The following is a 10,039-nucleotide window of genomic DNA, read 5'->3' on the forward strand; positions in this document are numbered from 1 at the left end:
CGTGGATGATAAGTTGTCATCCATATCCGATCCACAAAATATTTAGACCATTCATATCCATATCCGTTAATCGTCCATTTACATCATCCATATCCATTATAAATGGATCGGATCGAGTGGATGTTCTCTGGATGGAACATCCATTGTCATTCCTATTTATGAGCCTCAAGTTTGTTTTGTTGCATTTGGCCTCTGTTTGGTTAAGAAGAATATGTTGTTTTGGGTCTTTTGTGTTGTATGTTGTATGTGGGATGTTGGAGTTAGCGTCGGTTAGTTTTAGTCTCTCTTATTGTTTTTCAATTCTTCTCACGTCGCTTCGGTTTGTATCCTTGTTTGGGACTCTTATTATAAAGTTTTCGTTATTATTAGAAAAAAATAAAAAATTGTAAATATTATGCATTAAATTTTGTACTTGTAATTGTAATAACTAGTTTTTTGGCCCGAGCTTACGCTGCGGGTTGGTTTAAAAAAAAAAAAATACTGTAGCTACAGTAGCAGCTGCAGTAGCAGGTATTCGCGTCGGGTTGGTGGAGCGGGTCGGGGGATCCGGATGATATTGGGTTAGTGGTTTGGGGGGTGTTGGGCAAATCATGTTTTGGGAAGAAAAAAAATAATAAAAAAAATAAGAGTTACTATTAACGAAATGAGGTACTGTAGCGGGTATTCGGGTCAGGTTGGTGGAGCGGGTCAGGGGATCCGGATGGTATTGGGTGGGTACTATTCACGCATGGTGTCAACCAATCACATGGTGACACTATTTACCACAATTTATATATATATAAATTGTGGTAAATCATGTTTTGGATGGAAAAAAAGGAGTTACTATTCACGCATGATGTCAACCAATCACATGGTGACACCATTTACCACAATTTATATATATAAATATAAATATAAATATAATATAAATTACATGTGAATCTATCAAGTAAAGCCAAAACTTGAACTTTGACGTATAGTTTTGCACCAACTAATAATAATAATGTAAATAATTGTTACACGTATAAAATAGGAGTAGATAGTTTAGACTAGACTAGATCTATCTATATATTTTCTTATATTTCACATTGTGTTAATCATTTGTTGCAACTTGCTTATCATTCAACGAACCAAACATTCGATGGAGAAATCCGGCTACGGTCGTGACGGAATATTCCGATCACTCCGACCACCGTTAGTAATTCCGGCAGACCCCAATACATCAATGATTTCATTCCTTTTCCGTAACGTTTCATCTTACCCAAATAAACCAGCTTTAATCGAATCCGATTCCGGCGAAACCCTCACTTTTTCTGACTTTAAAACCACCGTCGCTAAATTCTCTCACGCTTTAAATACTCAACTGGGTATCAATAAAAACGACGTCGTTTTACTATTCGCACCCAATTCAATCCTATACCCAGTTGCTTTATACTCGATTATTGCTATTGGCGCCATCGCTACTACCGTGAATCCGCAGTACACTGTCGGAGAATTATCTAAACAAATTAAAGATTCTAACCCAAAACTTATCATCACCGTTGATGAGTTGTATAATAAAGTTGAAAACTTTGGACTACCCATTGTGTTTTTAGGATCAAAAAGTTCAAGAACAGGGTGTTATTCATATAAAGATTTGATTTTAAAATCTGGGTCAGTTTCAGAATTGCCTAAAGTGATGATCAAAGGTGATGATACTGCAGCTTTATTGTATTCTTCAGGTACAACAGGTGCTAGTAAAGGTGTGATCTTGAGTCATAAGAATTTTATATCAGTTTCACAAATGGTTACTTCTGATCAAAAGTTTATGGGGGAGAAAGATTATAGATTTTTATGTTTTTTACCCATGTTTCATATATTTGGACTTGGGGTCATATTGTATTCACAGTTACAAGAAGGGAACACTATTATATCAATGGATAAATTTGATTTTGTTGGGTTTTTAAAGAATATTGAAAAATATAGACCTACACATGTATGGGTTGTTCCTCCTGTTATACTTGCTTTAGCTAAACAAGATGTGGCTAAAAAGTTTGACTTGTCATCCGTTAAACAAATCGGGTCGGGTGCTGCACCGTTAGGGAAGGAATTAATGGAAGAGTGTGCTAAGAAGTTCCCTCATATTTTGATCCTTCAGGTGAATTTTTTTACAGTTTTGTTAGTTGCAACATTTTAAGTTTTTGGTATTTATTTTGAATCTTTGATGTCTTTATCAATATCAATCAATGGTGTAGTATCTATCACGTATGCACATGGGTTGATTGATTTACTCTTTCATTGTCTATATACCATGTTTGATTGATCTATAGTTTTGTACTTCCAAGTTTCATGTTTGTACGGATATATCTTTTTAGACTTCACATTAAAGCTGTGATCTTTATGTGAATCTTGAAGCTAAAAAGAAATTACTCAAATAAACATGTTATAATCAATGATTTTGAACTCCAATTTGCTATGGTTACTATTTTCCCCCCTGAATCTTTATAGTATCTTGACATGTGATTTGTATTTAATTTGTTTTTTGAACCTTGAAAATATGTGCTAAGAAGTTTCCTCATACTTTGATTCATAGTGTGTCATTAATCATGCATTTTAATAATTTACATTTTATTAGTTGCAAACCAATATTGTTGTTGTCTTCATCAAATGTGTAGTTTTGTGAAGGAATTGGTTGCTTACTGCAAATGTATATATGCACGTGGGTTAGGTAGTTTTTTTTTTTCCAAATTTTATACCCTTTTTGATCTTATTATTTTGTACTTCCATGTGTTGCCTATCATTGTAGATTTTAGTTTAGAAAAATAAACACGTTAAAGTTGTGATCTTTATGTAGATCTTGAATTTATGACAATAGTACACGAATGTTGACCAACCTTAAATAAATTTATTATAAACAATAGTTATGAATCTTGATAATATTAGCTCTCTCTTTCCTTGACGAATTTTAAATGTGCTATAGAAAAATGAGTTTATTACTCTATTACTCTATTACTCTATATAGCTTAGCCATAATGATTTTGTACTATTTTTTTAATGACATAATTATTGAAACTTGATGTACAACAGGGATATGGTATGACTGAAACAACCGGGGTTATATCTGTGGAGAGTCCGATTATGGGTCCTCGACACTCGGGCTCAGCCGGAATGCTTATCCCGGGAGTCGAGGCCCAAATAGTTAGTGTGGATACGGGCAAACCGCTTCCACCAAAGCAGATGGGTGAAATATGGGTTCGGGGAGATAACATGATGCAAGGTAAGTTGGCAAATTCGCCCTATTTTGGTATATGAATGAGTCAATTTGGGTTATGTTTTATCTTTAACTGGCCGGATGAAATGAACTAAAAAGGAAACATGTTAAATGACTTATTAAATTCTTCCTCTAATACACCAAACCTACTACATCAATTTATTATATTAATACGTAAGAGAAGATTACTATGTATTTATAATTATATAGAGACTAATTTTTTATATTTTTGTAAGTAATAGTGTTTTGAGTCAATGCAACCCATTTGTTTCAACCCATACCAAGAATATTCAAATGTTACTTGTTTGACCTGCCAATTTGGTAACTCTGATTTGATTATTCATATACAAGTATATGACACTCGAAACGCCAATATTAAATTTGGATGGAATGAATAACTGTCGAGACATTTGACTTTGGTTAGGTTATTTCAACAATCCTCAGGCTACAAAGCTTACAATAGATAAACAGGGCTTCGTGCATACAGGGGATCTTGGTTATATTGACGACGAAGGTCAATTGTTCGTTGTCGATAGAATTAAAGAACTCATTAAGTACAAGGGTTTTCAGGTAATACTGCATGTTTCAATAAGGCAGATTTTGCAAATATACTATTGTATAGGTTCTTATTAGAGATACAAAGCATAACTTAACTCATTAATGAATAATATCATACATGAGTCGATTTGGGTGTTTTCTTTCTAAACCTGTACCGTCTGTAACGGGTCAAACAGTGATCTGAAAAAGATAACTAAAACCTTTTTTTTCCAAATTAGATTGTTGCTATGGTTATTACTATTTAACTCACTTATAATATCTTAAAATAGAAATGACGCAACTTATTTTGACCCATTACTGACCTACCCATTTTGCCACATAAAATTCTTTGAAATATTTCGAATTTGGCCTAAACAATCTTCAATTTTTAATGTCTGTACATATAGGTTGCACCAGCAGAGCTTGAAGACATATTGGTATCACATTCTGAAATATCAGATGCTGCAGTTATCCCGTAAGCCAAAAATAAAAACTTTTTCGTTACTCGCTTACACCATTTTGTATCCGTCTTATAATCACATTAATCGACATATTTTATTATAAAAAAGTGCTTTTTTATTCTCTTTATTAGGTATCCAGATGCTGAAGCAGGTGAGGTGCCGATTGCATTTGTTGTACGATCACCCAACAGTTCGTTGACCGAAGAAGATGTCATGAAATTTATTGCAGAGCAGGTAGATATTCATTCAATACTTTATATATCATGATCAATTGAAATTTTCAACAAATACACAATACTTATTTGAGTTTACATGGTGTAGGTTGCACCTTATAAAAGATTGAAGCGGGTAACGTTTGTAAACAGTGTTCCGAAGTCAGCTTCAGGGAAACTTTTAAGGCGCGAACTTATTGAAAAGGCCCGGTCGAAAATGTAGGATTTTTCTGCATTATAAAGTTTGACATTTCTTGTTCTTGTTCTGCAATAAATTTATATGTGAACTTAAATTATCACGAAATTTGTTGTGTTGTCTCCTGAGACCTTTTTTTTTTTATTAGTATAGGTCATGATTTAGTTATGAGTTAACTTTAGATACGAATCATCCTAAAATAGCCTAGTGTTGAGGCTATGATATCTAACAAGAGGTATTAGGTTTAAACTTCGTTAGACACATATTGTAAATTGTCACCTAATAAATCGGTTAGGATGCATACATTAGGGTAAAATAAATTAGCGGCAAATTTAAAGTATGCTTGTATTATTATAAATAATTAAAGGCTACCAGTTTTAGATATTATAATTCAAGTTAATCCACTTTTAGTATAATCAGTTAAAAATTGCCATGTTTAATTTTCCTCTAATCTGTAAGTGTCTATATATCTATTTTTGTATTATATTTATGAATGAATGTCTTCATAGTAGTAGTTGCATAAAGCCATAAACAACTGGCCGGCCTTTATTTATTGTTCAATTGAGCTACTTTAAATAGATCAATAAGATATGTTATCAAATTATTTTATTATAATCACTAAGACAAAGTAAACAATTAAAGATACATATAACACACTAAGTTATTGAGGTAACCTTTTCCTCAACTTTAGTCATTTACATAACCACACACGCATTTGGGTTTTCATCATTGAACATTTGAGATGCATGCATATTATAACCAAAAGGGTATTGTGGCTCATATATGTATTGTGGATATGGATACATGTATTGATTTTGATTAACCAAGTTTTGTTGACCCTCAACTACTTGCACCCCATCACCATTTTCTTTCTCCTCACCATCGCCTCCGCCACGTTTTCCCTTCTTTCCACCATCATTGCTAATATTGTCTTTAACCGGAACAACCTCGGCCTTAATATTGTGTTTATTCTTTAGCGTCGTGATCAACTTGTTCACATCTATTCCTCCTTTCACGATCACCAAATCTTTGCTCTTGTCGATCGACATTTCCATAAACCCTATCAAAGTTAGTTTACACCGTTAGTTGATTAACGCTACGTTAACAAAGAACTAAATCAACTCGTTTTTTTAAATGGCAGTATCGGCATCACTGAGAGGAGACTTAACCACCTTCGCGATCATATGTCACCCACACACGCGTTATGATGAAAACCAAATTGCTACAACCCTACGGTTGAAAGTTGGAAATACCCCTCCGAGAAGCTAATTGCTGACAATACCAATTAGATCCCGATCATTAGAATGGAACCTGCGCCAACTTGTTAAGGACAAACAGGCTGCCCCCTCGAACCACTCAGACAAAACCTCGGTGGTCTAAATCAACTCCATTAGTTATTTACTTTTGTTTTCGTTACCATTTTAGGTACGTTACCTATTACACACAACTAACTTCCTAATCAGTTACCAATGACACGTATTTAACATGACCCTCGTTACTTAATTTATATGCTATAAGCGGGATTGGATACTACACGTTTTAGACACAACCAATGTCCTAGTTAGCTACTAAAGACACGTATTAACATGACCAGGGTTATTAAATAAAATTCTAGGTCTGTTATAAGTGGAATTGAATATGAATGTTGTTGTTGTAAGTTGCTTAAATTAATAAAAAATGTTATGTGCTTCTAAAACCCTTGCAGCTCTTAGATTAAAAGGGTCTCAATTATAAAGGTGCTTATGACAAAATTACAGGATAAAAGGACTATACGAGTAATACTGTCTTACTGTTAGAATAATTTTATATTTTTACCAAAATTTAATAATCACTATTATTGTTTTAAAAGGGAAGTGATACTCACACACCAGTTTTTGATCCATACACACTTGTTATCATAAAACTTACAATTATAACCTTAAATTTATCTATTATTGTAAGTAAGAATATAAGAGTCAATTCTGTGTATATGGATCAATATTGATTGTGTGACTATCATCCCTGTTTTAAAACTACTAAAATCTGATTGTCTTCTTTAACGTGAAAATCCAAAGATAAATATTCTTGATTACCCTCGGTTTTCTTGACGGTCTTTCGAATCTTGTCAATGCATCCTTGGCAATGTAATGACATCTTTAACACCGTAGTTGTCACCTGAATCTGATTTAACAAAAAAGTACACATTTAATTATAATTAATCACCCGAGAAGCGTAATTTACCCACAGTAATAAAGTGCTAAATAAAGGTACACATTTAATTATAATTAATCAGTACCTTTTTAGGTTTACTGTCTTCTTTCACAGCAACGGTTTTAGCATCAAAATTGTTACTGTTTTTACCGTCATTATTCTTGTTTATTACCGGAGATATTAATTCAACCTTCTTTTTAAGTTTTTGCTCTACATTTTCACAGAGTTTGACCGGGTTGACCTTACCAATCACGGTAATTTTCTTGAAATCATTGTCCCCTCTCTTCACCAACTCCACACCTATATATATCACTTAGCAATTATATTGACGTACTACTATGAAACATACTTATATCTTTGAGAGATTCATAAATAATAAGACGATTTATAATGGTGATTGGTGACAGAAACGAACAGAGTGTAATGGGGAATGTGGTTGGATAGAATGTTGGTCCCACCTAAATGAAAGAAAAGGAAATGAAAGAAAAATGAATGAGAAAAAAAAAAAAGAGTACTATTGTTTTTACCGGTTAAAACATTAAAACATGTTAAACGGCCCATAACACCTCATTGGGGCGTTCAAGTGTTATTGTTCCATGAGCGCCCATAATCAATTATGAGGGTGTTTTAGAGGGTGTGCAAGTGGGGCAATTGAACAGAATCAAAATTTTGAAAGGGCCCAATAATACTGTGGTGTTTGATAAAATGGGATGAGACAACTAAGGCGTTTGATCATTGATTTGTGGGACACAAAACTGGGGTCTTAGATAAAACGTGACGATGACGACAGTGAAAAGTTTACTTATTATGATGGCCCATTTAATATTTCGAACAGGGTCTTCGAAAGTAATGAGACGGCTCTGTCAACTGTTGTCTTAATTACGTAAACAAAATATAATGGTAGGATATATACCCGTCAATTAGTAAATAAAGGGAATGGATTACCTTCGAGAGAATAAACAGTTTTGACGACTTTTTTAGCACAACCTTCACAATGCATGTCAATTTTAAGAAGCAGCATTACACTACCGTCGTTCTTATTGTTCTTCTGACCATCTCCGTTCTTCTCATTCTCAATATTGTGGATCTTCTTAGCCATTTTTTAAAAATGTAAGAAAGTAAGTTTTTGTTATATAGAAAAAGAAGTGAAATTTTATGTTTATAATGAAATGAGTGTGGACTTAATTTATAATGGTGTGAGAATGATGGTAGTGTGAAGTTTCTTTTATGTAAAGAGTACTATGTTATTTTGTTGTTTTGTTAGGAAGAAAAAGGAGATTGAGGACATGAGTTTAAAGATGAAAAATTGGAATTGAAGAGATGGTTTCATGGTGGTTACTAAGAAATTTCTTTATAATGTAAGTGAAGCATGTGACTACAAACCACTCGGTTTCTATGGAAGTTGACTTAAAAAGGTCACCCACCTTTGTCCAAAAGAGAAAAGAAATACTAGTAGAAAATAATGGATGTCACTTTTTCTTTTGAAGATAACAATTTGATAGCCTTTAACCCTTTTTACTTTATTTTTTTCATTCATATTTAGTGCTCGTTTAAAGTGTACTATATGTGATCTAGGAATACGTTTTTAAGAGTTGTGTTATTTTTTCATTTACTTTTCTCTTTTCAATCAATTTTATATGATCTTGAATACTTGTTTGTACACTTTTTTGGCGTAATCGTAATGTTGATTAGGATTTGGTTGACTTACAGGTGAATGATGGATTAGAGTGTGGTTAGCTATGATTAAGGGTGAGGGGGGTGTTTGGTTATTTAGTGGCGATTTCCCGAAGGTAGTGGGATTATGATCTCTGTTTGTACAATAACCGGCAATTAGTATGAGTATGGAGACATACAAGTCACAGAGATTGGAATTGGGTGATTATGGTTTTGATTATGTTCGCTGGCGATTCTCCGAAGGTAACAGTCAGAAGACTGTTTTACGCCACCGAAGCAAATGGTATAACATCATTGTGTTATTATGTGTGTCTGGATTGATTGTGGAATGTTTCCTGCATTCTATACCATTTATAAGTGAAATGGAACGACTTTCCATACCAGTTCGTTAGTTCCCAATGATTTTGGATCACTAGTTGACTTTCCCTTTTGGTAAACCTGCAAAGGAAAGTGAGCTTGTCCCTTTCCTTTGTGGTATAGGCATGCACCGAGCTAGGAATAGTTTTGCTAGTCTTGACATTGTAATTGACCGAGGTTTTATGGGCTCTAAGCTCACTGTTGTTGCTCTGATTTCATGACCTCGTTCACTGTAGCTGGAGTTTCCTTCGTTCTATATATTGTAGCCATATCCTCCGAAGCAAACTTTGAAGCTGATAATCGTGCCGGAGGTGGGGTACACTATCAAGCCCCCCAGTTTAATTTTACGAAGCGTAAGTATCAACATATGAGCTTCGTGAAGTTAAACTTAGTAATAATTACTTTTGCTGCATTGATTTGACAATTAACTGCGTCCTTTAATACCTTTGTCCCCGAAATTACCTTTTTACCCTTAATGAGAGAATCTTATCTGTTTTTGAGTTGAGGGCACGATCGTCCAATTGCTCGCGGTTACCGAGGGTGCCCTGCAGTTTGATTTGACAACCGACTTTCTCTTTCCCTTAAGGGTTTAACCCTTCCTCTTCTCCCTTTTATCTGTGTTTATCCTTCATTCAAATTTTTGCCTTTCTGGAAATCTTTCTTCTTCGCACACTAAGGTATTCTCCATTTCCTCTTACGCTTTTCTTCTGCTTTTTGTTTATTTTTACCATGTCTAAGCGTGGTATTAAGGCCTCTTTTAGCGATGTTAATCCCTCCTTGCTGTCGTATCTGATTGAGATGCTCAGTTTGAAATCTGGTGATATCGTTATTCCTGCTAGCGATAGGCACATCTTGAATCCTCCTAAGGGTTACATTGGCGTGTATACCCAATTATTTACTGAGTTAACGTTAGGGTTCATGTTTCTCCTTTTCTTCTCAGTGTTTTGAATCACTTTAAAGTAAATATTTCCGTTTTTCATCCCTTGGCTGTGAAAAAGGTTATGGCTTTTGAGGTAATGTGTAGGGCCTACGGTGGTGAACCTTCCGTTGATCTTTTTCGCCGTTTCATTCGCACTGGTGATAACGGTGATTGGGTTACCGTTCAAAAACGAAAAAGTAGGAGAGGTGCTCCTCCTCCTGTTTATTGCTTTGCTTCCCAATTTCCTGATATTCGTAATTGGAA

At 34.4% G+C, this 10,039-nt stretch overlaps 2 protein-coding genes across 2 annotated transcripts; one reads left to right on the forward strand and one right to left on the reverse strand.

Annotated features, from left to right (window-relative positions):
• The first annotated feature begins 1,055 nt into the window (after positions 1 to 1,055).
• LOC139867238 (probable CoA ligase CCL7) lies at positions 1,056 to 4,757 on the forward strand. The gene is made up of 6 exons (XM_071855581.1): positions 1,056 to 2,116; positions 3,046 to 3,235; positions 3,654 to 3,799; positions 4,174 to 4,241; positions 4,359 to 4,461; positions 4,549 to 4,757. Exons 1-6 carry the CDS (start codon positions 1,121 to 1,123, stop codon positions 4,660 to 4,662), a joined length of 1,617 nt encoding a protein of 538 aa, XP_071711682.1. The 5' UTR covers positions 1,056 to 1,120; the 3' UTR covers positions 4,663 to 4,757.
• Positions 4,758 to 5,256: 499 nt separating this feature from the next.
• LOC139867247 (heavy metal-associated isoprenylated plant protein 3-like) lies at positions 5,257 to 7,984 on the reverse strand. Its single transcript, XM_071855593.1, has 4 exons — positions 7,771 to 7,984; positions 6,911 to 7,125; positions 6,708 to 6,795; positions 5,257 to 5,695 (listed from the first exon to the last, which is right to left on the reverse strand). Exons 1-4 carry the CDS (start codon positions 7,922 to 7,924, stop codon positions 5,331 to 5,333), a joined length of 822 nt encoding a protein of 273 aa, XP_071711694.1. The 5' UTR covers positions 7,925 to 7,984; the 3' UTR covers positions 5,257 to 5,330.
• Between the last annotated feature and the right edge of the window lie 2,055 nt (positions 7,985 to 10,039).

The sequence above is a fragment of the Rutidosis leptorrhynchoides genome, chromosome 1 (assembly GCF_046630445.1).
Source record: "Rutidosis leptorrhynchoides isolate AG116_Rl617_1_P2 chromosome 1, CSIRO_AGI_Rlap_v1, whole genome shotgun sequence".
Classification (NCBI taxonomy): domain Eukaryota; kingdom Viridiplantae; phylum Streptophyta; class Magnoliopsida; order Asterales; family Asteraceae; genus Rutidosis; species Rutidosis leptorrhynchoides.

Bases quoted from the DNA above. Each gene is read 5' to 3' on its own strand.
- LOC139867238 (XM_071855581.1), top strand. From the start codon at position 1,121: ATGGAGAAATCCGGCTACGGTCGTGACGGAATATTCCGATCACTCCGA. The intron at 3,236-3,653 runs GTAAGTTGGCAA...GACTTTGGTTAG, and splicing joins GGGAGATAACATGATGCAAG to GTTATTTCAACAATCCTCAG. The intron at 4,242-4,358 runs GTAAGCCAAAAA...TCTCTTTATTAG, and splicing joins TCAGATGCTGCAGTTATCCC to GTATCCAGATGCTGAAGCAG.
- LOC139867247 (XM_071855593.1), bottom strand. From the start codon at position 7,924: ATGGCTAAGAAGATCCACAATATTGAGAATGAGAAGAACGGAGATGGT. The intron at 7,126-7,770 runs GTAATCCATTCC...TGATATATATAG, and splicing joins AACTGTTTATTCTCTCGAAG to GTGTGGAGTTGGTGAAGAGA. The intron at 5,696-6,707 runs GTAATCAAGAAT...TAACTTTGATAG, and splicing joins GACCGTCAAGAAAACCGAGG to GGTTTATGGAAATGTCGATC.